Source organism: Oenanthe melanoleuca, chromosome 15, assembly GCF_029582105.1.
Source record: "Oenanthe melanoleuca isolate GR-GAL-2019-014 chromosome 15, OMel1.0, whole genome shotgun sequence".
Lineage (NCBI taxonomy): Eukaryota > Metazoa > Chordata > Aves > Passeriformes > Muscicapidae > Oenanthe > Oenanthe melanoleuca.
The window spans coordinates 5676067-5702407 of record NC_079349.1 but is presented as its reverse complement, the minus strand read 5'-3'; the positions used below and the strand labels follow the sequence as shown (position 1 = coordinate 5702407).

Sequence of the window (26341 nt, the reverse complement as noted above, 5' to 3'; positions counted from 1 at the left end):
AGCTTTCCCGCTCCTGGAAGTCTGAGTCAATTTATCTTTATATCAACAATAAACCAGAAAGGGCAGAAATCAAAGTAAGCAATGTTTTTATTACCGCTTTTAAATAAAACATTGTGCCAATATTTTTTCCCTAACATTACATCTTTATTTTCTCAAATTTATTGGCAATTGCTATTTATCTTCATTTCTCCTTTCTTTTGCAAAGCTATCTCATCCTTTGATTTGCTTCCCCCAGAGAATGTGGTACCTAATTCTTTTTATTTGTCCATGATAAATCCCTGATTAATTGAATGTTATAAGCAATCCATGCAACTTCGTGTCTTTCATTTCTAAACAGCCTTTCTTTTATGAATATAAAGAGCTAAAGCTTTCCTTTCTAGAGCCAAAACCAAATCCAGACTCAACATTTCCTTTAACAATAGCAAGGTACTTCAAAACCAAATAAGATTCTCAGCACTGTGGAGTCCTCCTTTGTGAGCAGGAGAGACTCAGATCTTTAGTTGGGCACCTCCTCTAGTAGATAGACCTGTTATAAATGTGGCTGTCACTTCATCTCATCAATTAGGACTCTGCATAATACCTTACTTCATCCATTTTAGCCTCAAATATGCCATAATTTGTTAATTTGTAAGCATTTTGGTTTAGGTGCTGGATTCAAGATTGTATTTTTGCTGTTTAAAATGTGTCCCGTGTTTGGTTTTGAGCTGACTTGTCCTGCTGGCAGAAAATTAAATCACACACATTAAGAGGCTGATGGAAGGAGGCACTGCAGCCTGGCATTGACAAGCAAGGCACAGCTGGGGTGTATGCTGAGATGAGATATGAAAATAAAGGGAAGGCAGGAAGGAATAGGAAAAGCAGAGATGCAAGGTCTGTCTCAACCAAATTCCCAAGCCAAGCTCCCTGAGAGGTGTCAAAGATGTGTCTGAGAAAGAAGAATGTGAAGACAGGTCAAGAAAAATACACAGATCTACAGATCTAAAATAGACAGTCTGTCAGGGAAATGAGTATGTTTTGAAACCAATGTGCAATGATGCAAAAAAAAAAAAAAAAAAAAATCAAGAAAAGAAGTATGTCACCCTTACAGAGCTGTTAAGGCAATACCACACTGAAAGGAAAGGGGAGGAATCTCTCTGGCTCCTGTGAAAACCAATATCCAAATTAACTGTTTTTCCAGAGATTGGGTGGAACTATTTGAAATCTCACATCCTCAGTAGCAGCTGATGCCTCCTCCCATCTATTCCCAGGGGAAATGTCTGATGCTAAGATGGGAGAGGCAGCAGGTGGAGAACCAGCCCTGCTCTGACAAACCCAGGGACCTTTCCAGATAATTTCCTCTTCTGGTGGCCAACAGGATGAGCAGGGAAGGGAGAACAGTGGATGTAGCCAGCAGGACTGTAGCTGTTAACATTGGCTCTTTATTGTGGTTGCATTGCCAGGGGTGAACTCAGTGACTAATTTCTCAACAGTGGAAAATGGAGATCCACTTTCAAGCACGATGTGACTCTGAGTTCCAGCAGCTCTCACATCTGGGTTTAATGCTGCCATCCTGTGCTGTGCAAAATGAGCTGAACAACCAGGAGCCTTTCAGCCATACAAATGGCAAAGTGTTCTATATGACTTTGTTGTTGGGAGAGCTATCTGTGTGATTATGTTAGTTTAATTTAATAGCAGGCTGTTTAGGTAAATGAGCAGGGAGGCATATGAGTGTCTGCAGATAATGTGGAGCATGATTGCAAAATGATGCTGCAGGAGATGGGCTTGTGTGGCCCTTGCTGGGGCTCTCCAAACACCCTTGAGCAGGAGAGAAGAATCTTTCTTAACCTTGGACAAAATCCCACTGAGACAGAGACCCAAGGGTGAATCCTGGGCTGAAAGGCAATAATTTGGCAGGTTGGGCAATGTCAGATGTGGTAGAGCCTTTGATGAGTTTGGACTTTATTATCAGCACAATGGAGTCTAAAACAGTATGAACCTGCATAGCACCTGAAATTAGATTAATTTTTTTTTTTTTTTGGTTCCTTGTGTTTAAAGATATTTTTTTCCCTTTTGGAGCCTATGCCTGTGGGGTTGACTGTAGTGGAGCTGGTCTGAGAATAGAGCAGTCAGGGACTTCTCATCCAGAATTGCATCAGAAGTCAAAGGGGTATTTTTAATGGTTAGAGGTGTGCAGTCAGCTCTGTGAGGTCAAGGAAATGTCAATGCATTGAACAGCAGCTTTCCAGCTGTGGCTCCATCCTGTCAGACCTTGGGTCACAACTCCCTCCTGCAGTGGTCCACTGCTTCCCTTCCCTACCTTTGATTAACACAAGCAAACTCCTTGCTTTTCAAAAGATACTGTCCTCATTTATGAAATTAAAACCCTTTAACTTGGCTGAACAAGCTCATTCCTGAATCTAATTAAACAGCCCTGAAGTTTTAGTGCTTGCACCATGGAGCTTTTCAAGGAGAAGTCGCTCTCCCTCCCTCTAGAATGGCTCTGTTATTGTTTTAATGATCACTTCACCCAGGAGTTTTCACCTCTGTTTCCCTGGCAAAATTAAAGAAAATCTAATATATGGATACAGATGATCCATTTCATGTGAGTTGGTGACACTCTGACCGTGACAGTACCAGAGAATTCATTGCTGCAGGAGCCCATTGAATCTAATATTAGTGCCTGGGCTTTCAAAGGACACTGGGCAGTTTTATGCCCTGTTTCTACCTGTCTGGTTAAGATAATGAGGGTAATCTAATACTATGCTTCAGGGCTTTAGTTACCTGCCTATGGGGTTCAGGAGGGAACTCTGCTTGCAGGGACTGTGCAGAGTTTAATTGGCCAAGTGCTTTATCATTTGTGTTTCATTTCCTCTGAAGCCTCAGGTATTGGCCACTGCCAGGGGACAGGTGCCAGACTGATGACACTCAGATTTTGTCTCCTTTTAATATCAGTGGGCTGCCAGGCAGATACACCAACATTTCAGCTCCTCCCCCTCAACTCCAGATTTATGCCATCACCAGAAGATTTTTCTGGCTTTCCTCCAAAGCCCTGAAGAGAAAAATACATTTTATGTTTCACCAACAAAAACCACGAGTCATCTGGGATTTAAAAACTTCTAGAAGAATCATGGCATCTGTTATTTATTTAAAGATAACAAAATGATCCTTCTCCATGAATGATCTTTTTGATCATTGAAATGAAAATTTAAAAAAAAAAAAATTAGAGTCACACACATATAATTTAAAATTATGCATCTGGTGTAGGGGCTTTGTATTTTGTCTCTCAAAATATATCCTTATATAGCTCTTCCTGCTTAAGGAGGAAATGTATTTTTGTTTATATCAAGTTTCTGGCAAAACTCTGGCACCTCTCTTATTATCTGTAAATTTGGGATTGGTGTCCTACCTCACAAATGAGCCTTTATCTTCATCTCCAATGGACTGTACAGCTGCTGGTTCTTGGTCCTTCCAGTCGTCAATCTGTTTATCTCCTCCTGAATTATCTGTTGTAATTAGAATACATTTTCTCATCTCAAGGGGTAACCAGCTCCAAATGAGTGTTCTATAAAAGCAATTACTTTTGATATTAGATATCTGTACATAAAAACACAGTATTTCTTCCAATTAAAAAGCACTAATGAATTTTGTGTCTGGAGAGGCAGTAGCCTACGCAATGCTGCAGTTTCTGTGAAGCCAAGGAACAAAAGATCAGGTCTGTGGGAGGGCAGTGGTGTGTGTGCTGCACCACTGAATAGCAGATCCAGAGGGAACATGGCTCTGCAAGGACATCCTGTTCCTTTTTGTCCTTTTGTCAACACTGATGAACCAGATCTCTCTCCACGTTGTGCCAAGATGACTAGCACAGTTTGTCCAGCTATGTCTGTCTTCTATACCTGGCCCTCAGTCTTTTTATTTCCTCAGATATTCCTCTCCTCTTCCTCAAAGTCTTGCATTTGGCATGGGGCAGCTTTGACAGAAGTGAACTCCTTCCCTCTACAGACACAGACCTGCCACCTTTCAGCATCTCAAAATTACCTGAATGACTCGGGAGCTTTTGTCACAAGCTTTTCTACAAAAAGGATCATTTCAGAAGGAACTTGACTGTGATATATTGTCCTCATGTCTTCTTTCTTCATTATCTTTCTTGGACATGGTTCTTGTCTTTATTGATGGAGAATTCTTTGGGTGGGATCTGGTGTTTTTGGGCTTATGTAGCATCTGCTGTAGTGGAACCCTGAGTCTGGACTAGATGCCATGGAAACTAAGGAAAAAACTGTTCTGGCCAAATCCTTTTCTAGTAGGACTTACCATGTAGGATTTAAAGATTAAATCATCAGTATGGTGGGAGCAGAGTGTGTAGGGTGGCATCAGGGTCAGCCCAGATGCTGAGAACAGCCCTGGGCATCTCCGTGGAATTTTCCATAGAATGTATTTTGAGCACTTGACAAATATTCACATGTTGTGTCTCAGAGTGCTCTCTGCAACCTGGAAAAGTCCCTGTTTGGAAGAAGAAACATATGGCAAAGCACACAAGGGGCTGTTTTAGTCCTCTTTCCAGACAATCCACGTGATTTCCGAGGTCCCTGGTTCTGCCTGCCTGGCTGCTGTGGGTGGGGAAGGAGCAGCCCCTGACAGGCAGAGCTGCCAAATCCCTTCATCCTTCACCACCACTCAGCCCCCTTCTCACAGATGGATGTCTCACAGCATGGCCTCTCATCTGGGCATCAAGGCAGAAATGCTGTCTCAGGCTTTCCACTGGTCTGGAGATGAGGTTGAGCTACAAAACCACTGCACCTCCTGTTTCTAGAGCCAAATGTTGCATATCAAGTGCTTCAGCTTTACAAGTTGCTGCACCTTTTTCCTTTTCAAGCCATCAGCTGCAGGATGCTGTTTGTCTTCTCCCTGATATATCTGCAGAGATACTTGGGGCTGAGACCAGGCACCAGGGGACATAAACTTTTCAAGGAAGGATGCAGCAAACTTGACTACAACTATAAAAAAATAAGCCTGTGGTTTGGGTTTCAGATAAATGGAAGCGCTGGAGTCGCTTAAATTAGATGAGGTTTTGTTTGTTGCTCTCCAATTTCCAAATGTTGGGGCTTGTGTTCCTGTGGGATGTGATTTGCTGAATGTTGCTGTATGTAAAATAAATCTCCTCCACATTCAGCATTCCTTCTAGCTCAGAAAGTGAGCACCTTTTGATATGGGCAAAATTCAGGTCAGTTCTCTGGGCAGCAAATCTTACATATTGTGTAGGTTTGCTTCAGGGTCATGGTGGGAGAAACTGATTTGGGCTATGGAAAGTTGGGATATGCAGAAATTAAGGGCCAGGCTCTGTTTAACATTTAGATTGAATCATGAGCTAGACACCAGCAACTCCCTATGCTGCTTGCTACTGTTTGCAAAGTTGGCTGAAACACTGTCAAACAGTGAAATAGTTCCAAATAAGATTTTTTTTTTCTGTATATTGTTGATCCTCATGATTGCAACAGAAAAATGCTTTTATTTTTTCAGGTTTAGTATTGGTGCCAATGGATTCACTGAATTTATGCCTAGGGGGCTATGCTGGGTGTGTCTGAAGCAAGGGACTGTTTGCACCATCAAGCCTCTCCCTGGTGTGATTGTGTTCTTTTAGAAATTATCAGCTAATAATTATTTTTAGGGATCACTAAAATGAAGTTGGGAACAGCTGGTGAGCTGAGACCTTTAGCTTAGTGTCAGGCTCACTCATACTGCCCTTCTCCTCCAAGCAGCTGCTTTCCTTGGGCATCTGCTTCACTCTGACCTGCAGCTCCTGGAGGAGGAGGATCAGTGCTTCACTCCAGAGGTGCCATTCACTGGGGCTGTAACCTGCAGATGAAGTTTCTAGCTGCAACAGAACCAGCTTACAGAATTAGCACCATGAGGTAATTCAAGGTGGAAGCATTAGGGCTGATTCAATAGCTGCAACTGCTCTAGTTCTGCCTCTAAACAGGTGGGTTTATGTAAAAATAGCTTAAAAAGACATTGGAGGCTGAGTCTTTTTTCAGCTGTTACTGAACTTATTCCGGAATCTCTGAACCTTTTCTTGGCAAAGCTGTAACTAGAAATGCAAGAAGTCGCCTTTGTCAATCTATGTGGAGTTGCTATTGTCCCTCACTTTTTTTTTTTTTTTTTTTTTTTTTTTTTTTTTTTTTTGGCTAAGCTAGGATCCAAAGATTTTGTTGCCTTGCATGGTATGCAGTGATATTTTCAGCTGAGAAATAATAATTGGAAAAGGAAACTACTGTTTTGCTGATAAGTTTTATGTTTCTTATTTAAAAGGGAGAAGTTTCAGGAGTCACAGGTGGAATTGCTGGGTGACCATGTCAGGGTTTTTGACCTATGCCAGGTTTTTTAGAAGGAAATGTTTTCTCTCCTCCTTTTAGGGTGCTAGAAACTGAAATACTTTTCTGTAGCTATTCAAATGTGCAGATGATCTAAGTGTAGATAAAGCTCAGAATTCTGGCTTTGGAGCCCTTCTCAAGCTGGGGCAGCTTGAGACAGGCCAGCAAGGGCATTTTGGAGATCTTGCAGCAGTTCTGACAGTCTTCTGACATTCTATTAATATTTTCAATCACTTATTTTTATTTTGATTTGTCAAAAGTTTAATTTTGTCTGAGAACCTTGGCTGAACCTGATTTACAGCTGCCTGTAATTGTGTTGCAAATAAGAAAAAAATGATAGTAAAATAATCACAGCCATAATCTGATCTAGCTTTTGCCATATTTATCATATAAATCTCCTTAGTACTTTTCCCATTGTGAGAGTGTTTATGATGAAAAATAGAAGATCTCTTTTCTTCCTAGAAAATGATGCATCCTGTGGAGTAATTAATCTGGTTAAGGAACTAGGGCTGGTTTGTTCTGCTCTCCATCCTCCCAACAATTTCTGCCCTACACAGAAATCTCTGCAGTGAGAGCAATAAATTTGAAATGAATGACAGACACTAATTATTTGTGACCTCATTGTCATCTGCAGCATGGAACAGTCTATGACCATTCCCAGTGTATCAGCTGCAGATATTTTTAGTCTAGAAAATTTAAAGAAAAGACAGCTTTAAAAATAGCTGCTCACTGGGCATCCCCTTTCTGCACATCCCCATCTCAGAGCTGTCCCCATGATCTCAATCCTTGGCTCTGGCTGTGTGCCTTGCCCTCATTGGCTTCTGATTCCATGGAAAAATGGGTGCAAGTTAGGGCTGCAGGTGAGTAACCCAAAGAGAAGGAGCTGGAAGTCTGCAATAAGTTGCAAAACAAGAAGAAAACAGAAAATGCTCTCAGATGAGAGCCTGGAGGATGTGCTGGAAGTTGTTCACCAGCAGCCCCTGCTTCAGCCTGGCTGGGGGATGCTCATCCCATCACCTCTTCCCTGATCCCACCTCTTTATACCAACCTGTTTGTGTGAAGATGCTGCTGAACCAAAACTCCTTTTCTGTGTGTTTTTTGGATTTTTTTAAAGGCTGACCAGTGCAGTAACTGTGGACTTGGGGGTTAGCAAGTCATCATCTTGACTTAGAGAGTGATAGGAGAAGGTTTCTGTTGAGGAGACAATTGCTGAAGTAACAACAAATCAACTTTGAGATGGAAAATGCAAATATGTGAGACGTGGTCTGGCTGACCAACCATGCATTGAGGAGCATTGCCTGTAATTGCTGCATCTAACACACATGTGAATATATAAAATACAGTGTATTCATTGTTCCTAAGAACTTCTAGACACTTTAGTGCTCTTCTTGAAGAAGGAAGCAATGTGATATCATTTATTTAATTGCTGCTATAAATATTAGTCAATGTTCCTGCATTACTGGGATAACTGTCAGTCAGACTAAGCTACAGTTTGGGTCAAGAATGGAGAAAAAAGCTCACAGCAATATGCTCTGAGAGGAGGTTGGACAAATGATGACTCCTTCCCAGAACAAGATCAGATTAGCAGCACAAAGAGCAAGAATATCAGATTTAGAAAAAGGTATATGAAATAATTGTCATCATGCATGGCTTGGCAGGCTGTCTAACCAATTCTTTCACAAGTAAAATAGCCAAATGCTTGATGCTTCCTGTGGCTTGGAAGTTTCATTCTCACAATTCTTGTGCCATAAAGACTCAAGTGTTTAGTTCCATAAACTGCAAGAGCATAGGGTATAAAGAATAAAGTTTTCAACTACTGGAACTAGATTGTTGCTTCAAGTCAAATGAGCATGCCACATCTTGGAGACCCTTTCATTAAAGCAGATCAGTTAATTTTAATGAAGTCATCTTCAATTTGCTTTGATGTTATATCAGAACCCAGCCCAGATGATCCCAAATGATCACAAAATGAATTTCCACATTATGGTCTTTTAAGGATGTAGACTTTGTCAAGTTTTCTAGGGTTTGGCTTTTAAAGTGCTTAATTTGACCTTTTTTTTTTTTTTTTTTTTGAGGGAACTGCTATGCTGAGCCCCCTTTAATATTCCATATATTGGGCATGTCAGGCAGAGCTTGCAGCATCACTGCTGGTGGTGTCTGTTAAATCTAAGACTGCATCACGCAGGAAGATTAGGCTGCTGTGTTTTTCCTTTCATGTGGGGAGAGATGTAGAGTCCCAGACATGTAATTTCTGTAATTACTCAAGCAAGGAATCATTGTCAGGCCAGGCATGGAGGGCTCTCTGTTTTAATTTTTCCAAAGGAAAGTCAAAGTGCCAAGTAGCCTCTCATCCTAAATTGGAACAAACAGAACAAATGGTGCAATTTTCTTCAAAATGAAGCTCCCTAAAATATTTTCAGAAATATTGAACATGGTTTGAAGCACTTCACTTAATAAGCTAGAAGAATTTCTCTGGTTTGAAATCCAGACTAGTCTTGGGTTTTAGTCATGTTTCAGGGCATGATGATGAGGAGCATGAAGGCATCAAAGGCACAAACACAAGCAAGGTCTGTCCTGACTCAGGACCACTGATTGCAGTATTTATGTATTTTCATTGGCAATGTCTGAAATTCAGCAGCAGAATCCCTCAGTACTGCAGGTACTCAGCCCTTTTATGTTAATTTGTGACTGTTTGTATTGCTGCACTTACCTTAGCACAGGGTTTTGTCATAAAAAATGGAGAAAATGGAAAATTTTACTCTTTTAGATCAGTAATGAGCCAGTGTCTCTCTGGGCTGTCCTGTCACTAAACAGAGATGGTGATGGAGCTGTAACAAGTCAGGACACTGTTAGCAGTGAGGTGCAAGAGAATTCCTTCACAAGGGTCTGAGCTGCCTCCTCAATGTGACTGGGAGAAGCCAGTCTCACACTGGTACTGCCATGGGTGTTTGTTGCTACCAAATGCCGACAGTTTCTTTCTTTCCTTTTTAATTGTTTAGTTGAAATAATGACATTTTCCTCTTGAAAAAGACTTGATTAGAAAAATGTTGAGTGGGTCAAACTCTCATTGCTTTACTTGGTATGGTAAATGATTTGGGGGAGAGTAACACATTCCTGTATGGTGCTCCCAGGATTTTGATAAATACCTTTGTCACTAATAATGAGTTGTTGATAGGGAGCCTCTTGGAAAGGAAAGCTTTGACATTAAACACAGGATATTTGAGGAGGTTATTATGAGGATTCAGCACCAAATGAAATGCCTGTTGCCATGGAAGAGGTTCTTGGCTGTGCGATCACATGGGCATTTTTTATGTTGGTTTAGTTTTGTTTGACTTTTATTTTTGAGTTGACCAGTGAATGAAGCCTGTAAATGCATTGTTGACTGGCTAATTTCTCAGTGCTGCTGCTGTGAGCTGTGCAGAGCTGAGTATCTTACATATTTCATTTGTCAGATATGAAGTACAGAGGAAATCTGGAGGGATTCCCAGGTGGAGTGTCAGCTCCATTAAAATAGTTTTAGCACATCTTTGTGTCAACAGGCTGGGCAGAGTGTGTATTTGAGTCCAAATGACCCATCTGTTGACTCAGGCAGTGAAATCAGATTTTTCCTCTATTTCCTACCCAGCAGAAGCTGGTGACCAATCCACAGCTGTGTCCCAACACAGGAACCAAACCTTGACCAGAGCTGCAGTGTCTTGGAGCCACAGAGCAGGCACCAGAACTGACATTAGTGTGGAGTTAAACTGGCACACCCACATGTGGTAGAAATTCAACATCTCTCCCTTAAAATGAATGAGGCTTTAATGGGCTACATGGGGAAACCCTCCAGTACTAATGGGGAAAATTTTTTCTTAATTATCTTAACAATAATTAGACATTTTGGAAAAGAAGAAATCGTGAAAGCTGCTAATTGATTCTTTATAGTTTGCTCATTATGCACAGATACTACAGGATGTGTTGATTTGGACTTTGGTTTGAAATCTGAGGATAATTTCCACAGAGCCATGAGGGTTTGAGAGCTGAGCTTCCTGGGAGTTCAGATCTCATCTATCTGAAAACATTCTGTGGTCACAGAAGTGGTTCTATCCATATCCTTTATATTAATAATTTGAATTATTTTTTTTTTGTGTCTGTTTCATTTAGGTTTGGCAAAGCCCATGGGATTAGTTGAAGGTCCAGGAGGCTTGGGCCAGGGGGGAATGGCTGCTACCCTGAGAGATGATAGCCATGAATCAGAGACTAAGTATGAAGAATATGGTTACAATGCCCAGCTCAGTGACAGGATATCACTGGACAGGTCCATCCCTGACTACAGACCAAAAAAGTAAGTTGAATTCTGCATTATTATTTGGAGTAAGGGATTGATTGTTGTTCTGCTGACCCATTCTTCTCTTCACACCCCTTCCTGGTTGGAATATGACAGCAGATACTTGTACAGATACCCCTGAGCTGAGTGAAAATGAGGTAGACCCTCTGCCATCTCAAGCATGAAGTGCCATATGAAATGCACAGCCAGTTCTGTCAGTAGTACATTAATAAGCATGTTCAAGGCCTCAGATCAAAACTTACTTCAGGATACCAGTGCTTTTTGGGTTTAGTTCATTTAGAAAAAGCCTTCAGAGGCTGCAGATTTAGTCTTGTAGTCACATGCAGTGGGAGGGGGGAAATCAGCAAACACTTTATGTTCACTGGTCCCTTAAAAATAACCCCAGCTTATCAAATCAATTGTCTTTAATTGCATTTGATATTCTTAGAATTGTTTAGTCAGGGTTTGCAGTGTGCTGAAACATGGACTAAGTGCAATCCATCGGGGTCCTGTAATTGCAGTGAGGTTTTTTTGCCTTTGGAATGTGTGTCTATTTTTATTCCAGTCTTTATAGTCTTCACACGCCTGTGCTATGCTTGACATCGCAATTACATGTTTATTATTTGCACTGATTTATTATATTTTGTATTAAATAACTTTCAAATCTTTCATATTTATGGAGTTATATATTTTCCAGATGAGACATCTGCACTATCATCCCATGAATGACAATCAGTAATGTCTTAATGCAGAGGAGATCAGCAACAATGCCTCGTTGCTCTCAGGAGACAGAATTGAAAAGAATACTTAATTAATTTCTAATAATAATCTTCTGTTTTAAAAGACCCACTGGGGCTCCTAGGCAGAATTGAAAGTTAAATAAAAAAGTATCCTATTAAGTGGTGAGAAAAGTTTAGCCAAGCTAAACAGCTGTGCTCTGTGAGTAGATTGCAATTGAATTAGGATTTTAGGCAGTTCAAGCTGCCAAAAACAAAACTTCAGCTTAACTACAAATTTCATTAGCTGTGTTACATATTAAACTGATCTCAGAAGTATTGACTCAGCATTTGTTTTCTCAAACCCTTGCTACAGAAAAGAAAACTCAGGTAACAGAATTGGCAAAGAGAACACAGCCTAGTGCCTTGGTACCACGTTTGATGCAATTACAGTGACTTCTTCAATGGTCTCATCTCTCCTCTCTTGATTATTATAAAAATCCATCATGGAACTATGCTGGGGGAAGAGGAGTCTGTGGTTATGCAAATATTGGAGCTGTGCATCAGATCTGGCCCAGAGACCCTAAAGTCAAAGTGAAGTTTCCAAGTGAAGGTCGGTGAGGTTTGGCCTGGCTGTTATTCACTGCTGTGGTCAGGGGGATGAGGATAAATGAGTTGTGTTCTGTAGGAAATGCAAAAGCAAAGGCTGCAGAGCTCAGATCCAGCTCAGCAGCTGTCAGAACCATGAGACCATTTGCAAGGCAGTGATGTTTCACTTTTATGCTCTCCCACAGTTTTACTCAGAAGCTTTGGTGAGTCATTCAGATGAGCTCTTTGACATTCTCATTGTGGGTATCTCCTCAGGCCATGCCACATGATTAAATATCTGTGTTACTGGGAGAACTGCCTTCCTTGTCACATTTTGACACTTCTGAGGTGGCTCTAGTTAGATCAAGATGCTGCAATTGATGCACTTGCCTCTAGATGCTTGTGAGTCACAGGAGAACCCTTCAGACTGAATTTGCTATGGAAAATGAGTGAAAGTGGAGAAAGTAGAAAGTCCTGGTATAAGAAGATTTTTTTCCCATTTAGATGGATGGAGAGCAGCCCTGAGGAGGAGGAGGATGTGGGGGTGCTGCAGGCAGCTCTGCAGCCCATGTGCCAAGGGACATGCACCCAAGATGAGTTTGAGGTTTGGTTTAGGCACTCTAATTCTGTTTTGGAGAGAACTGAAACTCCAGGAGCTTGAGACAGGCTTTGCAACACCACTCTTGTCCAATTTCTCTGTGTGCTGACTTGCCCAGTGGTCCCATCTCTCCATCTCTCACTTCTGTTTCCTTGTGATTTATATTCATGTCATTCCCTGAACTGTTCATTTTTTAAAAAAGAGAAGCAAGGTGGAATCACTGTCCAAGGCCATGTACAAAGTCCATGGCCAGCCTGTGAATAAAAACATCTGAATTTGCATTCCCAAAGTATTAAACTCTGCTTTCTCCCCATTCTGGTTTCCATTTAAAATATTCAATCCATATATATTCACAAGCCAGTGTTAAAGATATGAACTGGGAGAATTTATACTCAAGTCTACATTGCACAGGCACAATTTATGAAAGTAAACATGATTTCAGTATGCAAACTCAGGACTTGTAATATTCCAAGCTTGATGAAAAATATTGTATTTTAGTTCATTTGAACTTCCCTTTTACTGTAGTCCACTCTCTTATTCTGATAGAATAAGCCTTCTATTCCATCTACAAGCATAGTTCATAAACATTTGGCAGTTTAATTGCTTTTCAGGAGGTATTTTCATCCCCATGCAGCAAATTAAAAAATATGTTGCTCTACAGAGATGCAGAGTCAGGCAGTGTGACCATGAAGGCTCCTAAATTGGAGTCACCTCCCTGTCCTTCCACTGCAGTCTCAAGCCTAGGTGGGTACTCCTGCCCTCCAGATGCTTTTCTCACATTTTGTTCTGCCTTCCTACCTGCTGCTGCCACTGCAGATACTCCTTTTAGCTCAGAAACCGTTTCTTTAGGATAAGAATTTCTGTTGGTACAGGAGACAAGAGCAAATTTTGTGCATGTTGTCTTTGTGTGTCAAATAGAGGCAATGGCAGTGAACTGCTTGCTTTTGATTACAAATCACAGAATAATTACAGAATTGCAGTTTGATTCTAGCATGATATGATAAATATATCTCAGATTTTTCTTCTCAATAACAGAGATTTTTAAATATCTATCAGAGATGTATAAATAATATAATATTTGGAGTTTTTCAAGGGCCATACCACTGTAGAAAATAGGTTGTGGAGAGCTCAGAATGTTTAGTGTGCTGATTTCTCTTCCCAGCAGTAAAATATTAGCAGGACTTCTAGCCCTCACACATCTTATTTCCTCCATGAAATGGAAGAAAGAGGAGCTTTTCTCATAAGGAACAGGTTATTTTTGTTTTGCAAGCACACAGCTAAGCTAGAGCTTGTTCTGTGGTTCTCTGGGAAAAGTGCTATTTGATGGTGAAGTGTTATTGGAGTAATTTCCATACATGTTCTTCCATATATAAAATGAATTATTGTGATTGGAAAAAAAAACTGAGCACTAAGTGAAAATAATCTACTGATGCCAATGAACCTTGTGTGTAGGAAAGCATTAAACATGTATTTGTGTCACTTATCCCTCCCAATATGTGGAGATGTCAATAGTCCTGAGTCCCTGGCAATGCTGTAAAATCTGCTGGGCTCTGTCCATGCCTTTTTCACCATAATGTCAAAGGGAAAATGAATAGTCAAAACCAGACCTGGAGCCACAGAGCTGAGATTTTGGTGGGGATTCTGCACTTCCCAGGGTCAGCCACCTAAACCCCAGCAGGCAGTGGGCAGAGGAGAGCAGCTTTCCCTGTGTGGCCAGGGCAGGCTGGCAGAATTCATCCTCTGCCCTTTTGGGGGAATAACAACCTCCACTGCAGCCAGCTCCAGCACAAAATACCAGCCCCTGTCCAGTAACAAAGGATCAGACTCAATCCTTCCCAGGCATGCATGAAGGCAGAGGTGCTAAAGCCCCATGTGACAGTAGATTTTTACTTTATCGAAGTTAAAGAAAGTAGAAAAAGTCCAAAACCTTAGGGAATGTCATTCAAAGGCAGGGCTCAAGGCCCCCAGACTTACAAAAGCTGTTTGTTTTGCAGTGTAGCATGCTGGAAAATTGGGAAGTGTCAGCTAACCAGATGCTTTCAAACCTAAGCATTGTCTCTCAGGATAAAATCAATTCCCCTGTTCTTTTTGATGCACAGGCTGGATAGCAAGGGGTTGAATTGAACAGGTGCAACACCTGTAAATCCAGCATTTGCTAGCTTTCTGTCACTTGACTTTGCAACTTAAATAACTTCAGGAGTTTCTTTACATGCAGGACACATCCACACACACAGACACACACACACTCAGGCACTTGTCAAAAACCACTTGCTGTCATGCATTATGCATACTTTTGAGAAAAGTTAATATGATCCTGCAGCTTCCATAATGGCTAAATTGGCTTTTACACAAAATTGTCGCTGCTTGGTGAGGATCTTTAATTTAACTGATCTTTTTTTGTGCAACTGGATGCCGAGTGCATTGTGGCAGCTCAGTGATAACAATAATATTAATATATGGATTCAGTCTGCTGGCTCTATCAGCCAAAGAAAATATTTCTTTGTGTTGCAGTCATGGATGTTTGTATTGAGAAAATTCAGCCCTGAAGAACAAACTTATTAATGCCTTGGCAACTCAAGTCTTTAGCCATAAAATGCAGAAAAAAACTGGGTCTTGAGGAAATTGCTTTCATTTATTCAGTTCTTTTATGGAGGCAAGCAGTTTTGTGGTTTGCCATAGACAGCTCACAATAGCACAAGAATTGCATCTCTAGGGCTGTGAAGTGTAATTAATGGTTCAATCCACTCCATACCTAAGGAAAAGCTTTTTTAATTACCTATCAAAAAGAATTCTCGAATTGATCAAACAGTGTTACCAAGGGGGCAGGCTCAGTAAATAGACCTGTGATTTGTTCATTCAGAGGTTTAATAAGAGCAGTCGAGCTGGGGAGCAGCCTTGGATGCTCCTCAGTGACCAGGGCAGGGCACTCCCTTTAACCTTGAGCCCTTCTCTTGCTGCAGTCCCACATAGAGAAATGACACAAGGAACTCCAAATTAAAACAGACCCTTAGGATTCTCTCCAGGTTAACCAGAGTGCAATGTAACAGGCCTCTTTGCAAGGAATATTTGATGTGGAGCAGATCCAGAGCTTTCCAGGAATCAGAATTTCTGATTAGCAGAAAATGACAAGTGAAAAAAAAAAAAATCGCCTAAAAATATTTTGTGTTAGGCTGAACATCTTCTGTGAAATGTCTGTTTAAACAAAGTGTTTTGACCAATCAAACCTTTAGTTTCCCATTTAAAAAATCAGTCTTGAAATGATGAATTTTCCATTACTAGCTTCTAACAATACTTTCAGATTAAATAGTAAAATGAAACGCTAGTTGAAATTAAGCATTTTGGTTTTTTAAGCAGAACAATGTTTCACAATCAAAGTATAGGCATGATATTTTGATTTAAATTAGGCTTATTTTTTATAGGAAAGCATTTGACTTTTTCTTTGCACCCACTCTCAATCAATCTAAAACACCATGCTAAAATTCTGAAAAATCCTTTTTTTTTTGGCCACTTTGAACATATGACGTAAATTGAAGCAGAGAGAATGAAAACCAGAAAGAGAAAATTGAGCAGACAGAATTACCTCTGGGCAACAGATTAAGATTGTTTATTGGAGGGAAGTTCAGTAAGAGATGAAACTAACTGCAGTGTTTGAATTAGATCCCAAATCAATGCCCAGATGTGGATTTTGAGCAGGGTGAAGGAGAGGGGTGTAGACAAATATTCTGGGAGTTTATGTAGCTGTTGAGCAGCTTTGCCAAGTTACATGGGCTGGCCATTTTCCTTGAATCCCCTACAAACAAACCTTTGCATGCACATTATCTATGTGAACAACTGGAGAGCAGCCCCAGAGAGACGCAGCCAAATTCCAGCTGACTTTGCCTTGCCCAGGAGCAGGAGGAGCTGGTGTGGGCTGAGTAAATCCCTGTGCTGCTTCCTCTGCGCTGAGCTGGGCTCTGACCAGCTCCTCCTCAGCATTTTGAGTTCTAGTTCTGACTCAGATCATTTGGGATATCAGCTGACAACCTAAATTCACTCATACTGCTGCCCCTGGGCCAGCTGTGTTTATTTGTGTATCCCTGTGTACGCCACAGGCTTGTCACTGCATTTTGGGAAATGTTTCTTGTTTGGCTGTAAGGGGCTCAGACTGGAACTGTGCAAAACCCTCAAAGGAGAGGAAAAAAAAAAAATCACCTGTTCTTTGGCTGAGCAAAACAACTCTGAGGAGGTCATAGGCACTGCCAGCCCCTACACCCCAGTGCTCTGTGTCAGCACAGTCCCTCTGCAGCTGTCACTGAGTCCTGCAGTCATGACCTGACCCTGTTTATGAAGGTACTTCTGTCTCCCAACCTCTGCTGGAGCTTTGCTCACCTTGCACAAATAATGATTGATTAGGTGGAATGTGGGCTCAAACCTTGCTCTCCCAAATCCCAGGTCACCTTGGGGTCTTTGTGTATTTAGTTAGTTGTGCAATGTTAAATTACTCCAGTGAGAAGACTGAGGAACAGGTTAAAACACTGACTGTTTCCCAAAAATAGTTTAAAAAGGTATTGAGAAATCTTCTATCCCCTTTTTGAGGCCAGTGCCCCAGTTTTCTGCAGGACATGGCTCATGAGCAGAGCCTCCCCATCCCCAGGCTCCATGCTGTCTCCATAGCAGCAGTGCTGGGCACGTGGCAGGATCTCACAGTTATTTCTGATATTCGATAGATGTTTTCTCTGGCTTTCCCATTAGATTCATTATTGATTCCCCTTTGTTTAGTGCCAGGCTTTCCAATTAAGTAGTGACTTTAATTATACTGCAAAGTGTATAACATAGGTCTTGATTATTAACACTGACCCCTGGGATGAAAGGAGCACAGAAAGGCTAAATTAAAAAGAACCATAAAAATGAACAACCTTTTCCAAAAAGCCACCTTATATTCAAGTGCAGTAATTTTCTTCTTCTACATTTTTGCAGTGCCTTTGTGTATACTAATTGTTGAAGACAAGTTCTGCATGACTGTCAGCATTAATAAATGTAGATTTAGTGAAGGCTGAATCTGATTAACTAGGGAGTATGAAAAATAACTGATTGCAATGTTGTGTTTAAATGCAGTGAGAGTGGAAGCCATTCCCTGCAATTTGTCTGCACCAGAATGTACTCTTGAATACATGAATAGTTTACCTAAGGTGGGTTGCATAACAGTGACTAGAAATTAGACATCTAATTTTGGGTGATTGACTTGGCTGCCCGTGCAGGGGATGGAGATGCCATGGCAGCATTGCTGATCTTGTCCAGATGCAATGTCCTCTGCAAGTGCCTCCCTCTGGAAGCAGCTCCAGCAGGATTCCAGGTGAATCCAGCCCAAAGTGTTGCATGCAGAAACAAGACCAGATTTCTGTACTAGCAACACTCCTGGAAGAATGACCTGCCAGCATGGGCAGCCTGGTCAGCTGGGAGGAAAAGAAAAAAGATCCAAGAGCTGGTTTGCATCCCTCAGCTTTTCTCATCAATCCTCAGACTAAATGTGTCTCATGTGACCTGCACATTCACCTTAAGCACCACTGGTTGGGTGTTTTTCCTCTCAAAGCATGCTTTAGAGACTGTGGTAATTTTTTGAGCTTGAAAACAGAAAGCCACAGTATTTCCATGGCAGAAAGAGTATTTCCTCCTAAAAAAGAGCAATGGTGGGGTGCTGTCTACAAATTCTGTGAGCTATTCTTTCAGAGGTAAATGCACAAGCAGTGCTGAGATCCAGCCAGGACCTGCAGCTGTGTGCTGGCATTTTAGAATTTCTTTCATTCCCCTCCCCTGAGCCCATGGCTTGGTTGTTGCCTGCTATCACTTCCAGGGAGAAAAGGATATTCCTGTAAATTTCTGAACTGTCATGTTATGTTACACTCCATGATATCACATTACAGGATAAAAAGAAGTAACAGAACAAGACAGGCAAAGAATTCAGGGTGGTATTTCTTTTCCTTTTATGTTTCCTTGCATGTACCTCTGTTGCACCATATCTGAGATTCTTTGTAGGGCTTTGAAGGAGTTCTAATGGTTTGAAATAATATTTCCCATTTCTTTCTTAAAAGGCTTATGCAAATTTAGTTCTGCTGACAGTGTGAGGTATGTATTATCTCCAGATGTAGCTTTAAAAAATCGAGCTCTCATTCCTATTTTATTTGGATTGGTTTCACAGTATAGGAGAGTCAAGGTTTCAGGTCACATAACCTCAAGGTTTTTTAGTTGTTGTTTCTGTCTTTGTGATAAAAACATGAACAGGCCAAAATGTCAGACAATTTACTCTTCTGTCTGAAATAAAACTGAATTGTGAACTCCAGGTTGATGCAGTGTTTCATTTTAATAGTGTCAGTTTGTGCTTGTTTTGCCTGTGTCTCCTGTTTTGAGTGAATTTAGTGCTAATAAAAGTGAGAGACTCTTAAAAGTAGCCAGAGCCAGAAGTACCTGACAGATACAGGCTGGCAAATGTTAACTCCCTGTCTTGGTTAGCTTGATCTAGATGATTTCCAGGGTTTGGTTTCTCTGAGAAAGCACCTGCCAGTTAAGCTGTTTGAAAGTTTTATGATATTGGAGTGTGAGGATTCTATTTTCTGTTCCTCCAGCTTTCTGAAATGTTCTTGTCTTCTGTTACATTGCTCCTAGACCTTCTGCTGTGGTCTCAAAAACAAACCACAGTCAACCCACCTTGCTGAATGCAGCACCAAAGGAGCTTGGTCTAAGTGCACTCACAATTTCAGGTGGTGCTGGTGTGTCAGGATTTACCAGTGAGGCTCTAGGCAGCTTTAAATTACTGGAGATATCATCTCTGTGCATTGCTTCTGCACAAGCTCCCTGTTCCTCAGCTTCTAGAAAGGAAACCCTCTGGAATTGCCTTTTACCTGTGTGAGATGCCTTCAAGTTGTCAAATAGTTCCTTAATTAGTTTATTTTCTTCTTTGCTCCAGGGGGTGAGTATATTATTTATTCCATGCTTCCAGACTTTTGTTACTCTGCATTTATGCATTTTGTCTTCTGAAGGCCCCAGCAGTGGGCTGGCCTCTGGGGTGGTATGAAACACTCCTCCCAGGCAGACACAGTGCTTCAGACTTGAATAATGGTGCAGTATTAATAGCAGCAATAATAATTAAAGCAGCACACTAAAATACCCTGGGGTGCTGTTGCTAAGTTAGTCTGCACCCCTAAACTTACAGAGGAAAGGCATAAATTTTAGTTATTTCCATCCAGAAAGTGAAGTTGTCTCAGTCAATGACTGGAGTTAGCTTCCATCCCTGCTGTGGATGTTTCATTAGGACACAGCTCTCCCCTTCTCCCAGAGGGTCATGGTGCAGTTTACATTAAACCCAAGATAAAATTGACATTGAAGCTTTGCTCCTGTATTTTCTACACTGCCTGAAAACAAATGCTTGACCTCCAGCTACTCCATTGCCTTATTGCCTTGGTGTTATTAACCTGTGAGTGCCAAGGGACAGGGAATTTGTGCTCTGTTTGCTCAGGGAGGAGCACTCCCCTCCTTTGCCTGACAGACCTGGCAATCTATGGAAGCACTTTGGGGGGAAGGTTTCTCTGAGTGCAGGTCTGAGCAAACAGCCTGGAAGGGTCTGGTTGGATGTGAGTGTCTGCAGATGAGGAAGGGCACATCTGTGAGCAGCACCTCAGCCTGCTGAGCACACACTCTGGTACTGCTCTGTGCCCCAGGGCACAGCACTCACTCCTGCCTTTCTCCGTGGTGGCAAAGTAATTTAACTCTGCCAGCACTGAGGATGTGAAGTTAAAGTGCTTGTGATCTGTGGACAAGATAGAAAAGATGCCAGACAACACAAAGTGAAAAGGGATGCAGTTTCTCAGCAGGCTGGTTTGGGCAGGAGCAGTGCAGGGGCACTGAAGTGCTGCCAAATCTCAGAGCCAGGAAAGGGCTCTGAGTGCCCTTGGCCTGCTCAAATTCACAGCCTCACCTGAGCACGTTACCTGAGCTAGGACATGGGCCTAATTTCTGTCAGCCTCAGTGAAAAGCAAGCACATGTTGACTTGTTTGGTTTTTTAAATTAGGATAAGAGCCCATAAATATAAAAATCTCCATACACTGCACTGTTTTGCTGCTATATTGTGCTCCAAGTGTTAGATGTGTGCTAGACAGTGAATGTGGCTGGATTTTTAAAAACTTTTTTCATTTCTAAATGTAACCAAAGCTAAATAAAAGTACAAGAGTTTTCTCAAGTTATACAGACTGAAGCTATATAAATAGTTAGAAAGGAACTGTTGTTAACATTTAACTTCTAAGTACATGAAATTGTCGAATACTGTGCTGTTCACTTCTAACTAGCCTTTAATTTAAACAAAAGCTATAAAAGTGCAATTAGGCTCCAGTCCAATGAAGCACTTAAATATGTTCCTAGTTTTAAGTATATGAATAACCTCAGTGAAGTTGAGACAAGCTTAGGTGCTTGAATAGGACATTTCAGAGAGTAGTTGTAATGCATAGAGAACAATTCTGCAAGAATCACTGGGGAAGATGCAGGGAGGAGTGAAATCCCATTTGCACTTCAGGATTTGGCTGCTCTTACCTAATGATTTATCCTGTGGGATCCTGACCTAGAGTTCATGGAGAGCTTTGGATGTGCTCCATCCTCTGATTGTCAGGCAGCTTCCTACCCACACACAGCACATGCACCTTCCTTTGTCCTCTCTGCCTGACTCAGACTTTTTTTATAAACACTCTGCTGCTGCCACCAGGCTCTCTCCTCAATCCCATATAAAGCATCTAAACATCTTGGATTTAATACTCCCATTTTCAGTGCTAAATCAATGCTTTTTATGCATTTGTTCTTGGAGCACTGCTCTATTTGAACCATAATTCCTCCCACATACCATAAACTTGGTTCTGTTTTTACTCTGATAGGAATTGATCATTTAAAGTAAGAGGAAGCCTGTGACTACTGTTCAAACATTTCAAGGCCATTGCTGGTTAGTCAAATGAGTTTGTGCACTACCTCAGCAAAGTGCTGGGATTATTACCAGGGGAGCATTACCTTTCTGGGCTACAAGCAGCCTTGCAGCAGCTGGTACAAGTCAAGATTAAAGAGCTTCTCACTACAGCTTTGGCAGGCAGTGGTGGGGTTGATCCAGTTTATGGCTGACCTCCCATTTGGTGGTTTACTCCTCCAACCATCCTGTGTTTGAACATAGGTAGAAAGAAACATTCTGCTGCATAACTGAATTTGACCAAAGATTAAAGCTGGTCTCCTGTGAAATACACTGGAGCCTATTAAAGAAGGGATTCTTTGCCAAACGTTGTTGTATATCCTCCCAAGCCCATAAAAAACATTGTTAGCTGAAGTGATAGTGGAAAAATATTGCATTCCACTATTCTCCTCCTTACCACCACACTGCAATGTGACAGCAAGCCTGTAATGAAATTCATGAAGAGCTCTGCAGCAGTTACCTTGAAAACTTTTTTATTGCCCTGCATTTCCAGGTAACACTGTGATACTCAGCCTCTGTCCAGCACCAGCAGCACCAGCTGAGGCAGAGATAGTCAAAATTAAACAAAAGTACCTGGAACTTTTTATGTTAAATACTTGCAGTACACTTTTTAATAGTCAAGGATAACTTCCTGTATTTACATATTATTATCTGTATAACAAATAGCTTCAAGGGTACAGCAAACTGTTCTGTGCAAATGGAAAAGGGTGAGTTTACTCTTATGCATTATTTATTGAAAATAATTCCTTTGATTTCATCAGTTCCACTGCTTTTCCCTTATGTCTGGCACAGGCTCAGTAGGCAATAGGAGAGGAGCTTCAGAGGAGGTGCTATCTTCAGAAATGGAACCTGCTGTTGGATATCTGGGCTGCTACCATCTCCCTCCCTGCAGACATGCTGGGATTAATTATTCCTTTGCCATAAAGAACCTTTTCTGGGATCTTGATGCATCACCCTGAGTGGAAAAGTACTTCTTTAATGGGAAAAGTGCTAACAGCCTCTGCTGGAAGTGCAGCTAAATGGCTTCACATGGCTTGTGGAGAGCAATGACCCTTAGTGGCACAGCCAGTTTTGTGAATGCACCCTGGAAAACATCTTCTGGCTTTCTGGATGGCTCTTTGTGAACCTTCCCTGTTTGAAATATGAGCTCTTAGTTTTGGCAAAGCAGAAATGAGAGTGTGTGTTCTCTGTTCCCCACTGACAACATGGTTCCCAGAATGAACTTTTCTAAAAACTTGCACACTAGGTATGTTTTCCTGAATGTATTTTTCTGATAAGATCTTCAAATCAAATTGACACAATGCCTTTAGTTTGGCCTTTATTTCGCCAATTTTTGTATTTCACTTAACTTCAAAGAGCTCTCCAATCTCAAAGCAGAATTTTCTAAGGCTGCCCTTATGGCTTTTTCTTAAAGATAATTCTTCTGTAGTTTTTACTTTAAAAGGATGCAATCTAAGAATCCAGTTGGAGCAGGGGCAAGGATATTTGCAAATCTTGAGAACCACTAAACAAGCCATTTGTTTTAATCACCTAAAATGAGGCAGAATACATGTCACTTGGAATTTAACTGAGCTCCTCCTTAAATTTAAGTGCAGCACCATTAAAAATAAAGTTGCAACAGGGGATCTCTTTTCTTTGGGGATTTTTGGAAAGCTTTTGAAAGCAGATTTCAGCCTCTCCATTAATTTCCAATGAGCCTAATGCTTTGTGATGCAGCATGCATACAGCCAGAGGCAGATCTGAACAGGCACACTGGGGGATAGAGTGGAAATTTTTTACAGATGGTATTTCAAAACATATTAGTGACTCAAGTTAAGTTACCAAAAAAAAAAAAAAAAAAAAAAAAAAGGCAAAGATTTTTTACTACAGAAGGATATGAGCATGAGCTTTGAGCCATTTTTCATGTTAATAAAGAGGCTTGTTTTAAAAGTGATTGAAACTAGTTTTAGCATTTTTATATGTATAAATCAATAAGGGTATTAGACATAATGGCATGTTTCTGGTATTGTTTGCCTGAGGAAAACCAGAAATAGCTCACTGAAATAGAAGGCCTCTTATTTTATGTGTGCAGCAGCTACTTTTGAAGAGTCTAATAATCTTAAATGTAAGGGTTAATATTCTCTACAAGTAGAATCTTCGTGCTGCATATGTTAACTATGCATATATATTGTGCTATCAGTCACTGATTGACAGCTCTCAGGGTTTTCTGCTATAAATATAAAAATAATTTGTCATAGAGAAAGGAGGAATTAAACCAAATAGAGCAAACGTGTTATAAAACAAAAGGCACAAACATGTGTTGGGTTTTTATGTGCAGAGCAATTTGTCACAGTTGCACTGGCCTGGGATTTAAAAGAAAGGAAAAGGAACAAAAAAGAGATCTGTGATTCTCAGGAAACACTTTTCCAATGTGTGTTATTGAAAATTCATGGGGAGCTGTAACCTACCTGTGTCCAGTTTCAAAGGGCTCTCTCCTTCATAGAAATATTACAGGACAGAAATTCCTGTAAATTTGGTCTTTCCTGTGGGAAATAGGACAGTGAAGAGAGAGTCCTAAGGTAGAAAAAGTTATTTTAGGAAGGCTGCTGCTGTTTTTCAGTCTGCAAATCCTACAGACATCAAATTTAATGTCCAGCCTGAGAATGTGGGAAATTCCCATGACCAGAAAACTCTGGAAAACTCATTGCACATTGCAATCATTTGTGGTTGGCATGAAAGAACATTTTTCCTTGACACAGGAAATGTTTGAGGTTAGCTCAGGTACAAGGACTTGGCCTGGTTTCCTTCTGATGAGTGTGGGGGATTTATTTCTTAGACTTTTGGATGCAAAATAAGAAAAAATATGTCAAGGAGCATGTGAAAGAAGCTGGTGGGAATTCCCACAGTATGGAGTACATTTAAGGTCTCACTTTATGAGAAAATTATCATCAACATCACTGTGTACAAGAAAAGATGGAGAAAAGGTTATTTTAGTGGATGTCCCCAGACTTACAGCACCAAAAAGAATTGTGCTGTATCTTGTTCCTGCATTTCTCCAAACAAATTCAGGAAGGAGGTGTTGATTTTTCTGCTGTAGGTTGTTTCAAAATGGAGACTGTTCCATAAGGAACACAGACTGTGAAGAAGGTATCTTCTGGTATCACCATAATTTCTAGACTTTTTCTGAAAATGGCTTGTTTCTCTTTTCACCTTAGTTGTAAGTACAAGGTGCATAGAGCACCAGTGTTCTGTACCACTGCTCTCTTGTTCACAGTTGTATTTATATTATGTGTTCTTAGGGAATTCTGTTCCTGAGCTGCAGAGCAGGGGGAGAAAATAAGAGCAAGCCTTGAACTCAAAAATTTTCCATTCAGGTTTTTGGATTGGGCAGGAAAATCCACCCTCAACAGAAAGAGAATGTTGTGCCATAACACAGTTAACATCCTCTGCTGGGGAGAATTAATTAGAAGGAGTTGGAGCCTGTGGCTGACAGATTCATGATCCATGAAGCTAATCAGTTTTGTGGCCTGTCACTGCTGCTGCTGCAGACTGGTCAGCAGCTGGATCCATGCTGGGGAAAGGGACATTTGCAGCTTGTCACGTTCCCTCTCTTGTGCCAGTGTGGAACAGGAAGGTAATGTCAGTTTATTTCTGCAGCTCAAAAGTTACTGCTACATCCAGCACTAGCTGTAAAGCCTCAGTGGGTTTCTGGAGAAAGAAATCAGGCACTGAGCTAGGCTCTAAATTTAGTGATTTAGCTGTGGTAAATCGTCTGTGCCTACAGAAGTCACAGTAGCATTTAGGTGCTAAAAGGTGGCCATGTAGGTAAGATTAGTCTGAGCCTTTGATTTAACAGGGCTCAAAATACATATTGATCTGGTGATTAAAAGTAGTATTTGTTAGCATTAAAGAGAAAGAGTTCAATAATCTTTTACAATATTTATCTTTGTCCTTTCATTGATCATGTACCAAATAAGGAGCTGTTCCAACTTGTTCTCCTGCTGTGGCTATAAAACATGAACACAGATAATTCTGAAGCTTTCAAGGTACAGAGCATGTAGGGGTAAGATTGGGTTGTTTTTTTGCCAGAACTGCAGATGTTTCTTCATGCCCATCAATTTCATCAAATTCAAGAAGGAGAGAAACCTTCAGTCATCTCCATCCCAGTAGTTCATTGGAAAAACATATCTTGTATTAAGCACTTAAAGATTCATGAAGCAGCTTTAATTTTGTTTGCATTTCTTCCTGAAGGGTAAAGCTGTCAGAAATATCTAAATGCATTGCTTAATCCATTTCCAAACTCAGTATATTAAGGTCTGTGAGTAAAATTCATTTTTGGAGTTTAGCAAGTTTGCAGACAGGAAAAGGGGCAGGAGAAATAGAGCAGGGAAGATTGTTCTTTTTTTTTTTTTTCTTTTTGGTAATGGACTGAACTACCTGCATGGCTGCAGTGACAGTCCTTCACAAAAAATAGTGACTGCAAGAACAGCCTGATAAATAGAGGACTTCACTTCTCTTGGATCAGGTACAAATAGAGTAAATACATCTATCAGGGAATGAAGGTTCAGACAGAAGAAAATTTCCTTCCCTTTAATGCCTCCAAGCTTACAAGGTTGCCATGAGCAGGTTAACATGCACCTGAATACCTCTTGTTTTCTCATGTCCCAGTTTCTGATCTATGACCTTTTTATGTTCGTACATGACTTTTTTTCCAGGTTTCTGGTCTGCCAACCAAAGAGCTTTTCCCATTTTCTCATGCCTGCAAGACAGTGCTCACAGTTGGGCTCAGGAGGCTGGCTGGGAAATGTTCATTTAAGGAGCCAGTTCAATGTAAG

At 40.9% G+C, this 26341-nt stretch overlaps 1 protein-coding gene across 1 annotated transcript in view; it reads left to right on the top strand.

The window, feature by feature from the left end:
• The window catches only part of GALNT9 (polypeptide N-acetylgalactosaminyltransferase 9), a 126821-nt gene that overhangs the window by 14123 nt on the left and 86357 nt on the right, over nucleotides 1-26341 (top strand). The window contains exon 2 of the mRNA XM_056504657.1: nucleotides 10488-10668. Coding sequence (XP_056360632.1) covers nucleotides 10488-10668 — 181 coding nt within the window. The remainder of the gene's footprint in view (nucleotides 1-10487; nucleotides 10669-26341) is intronic.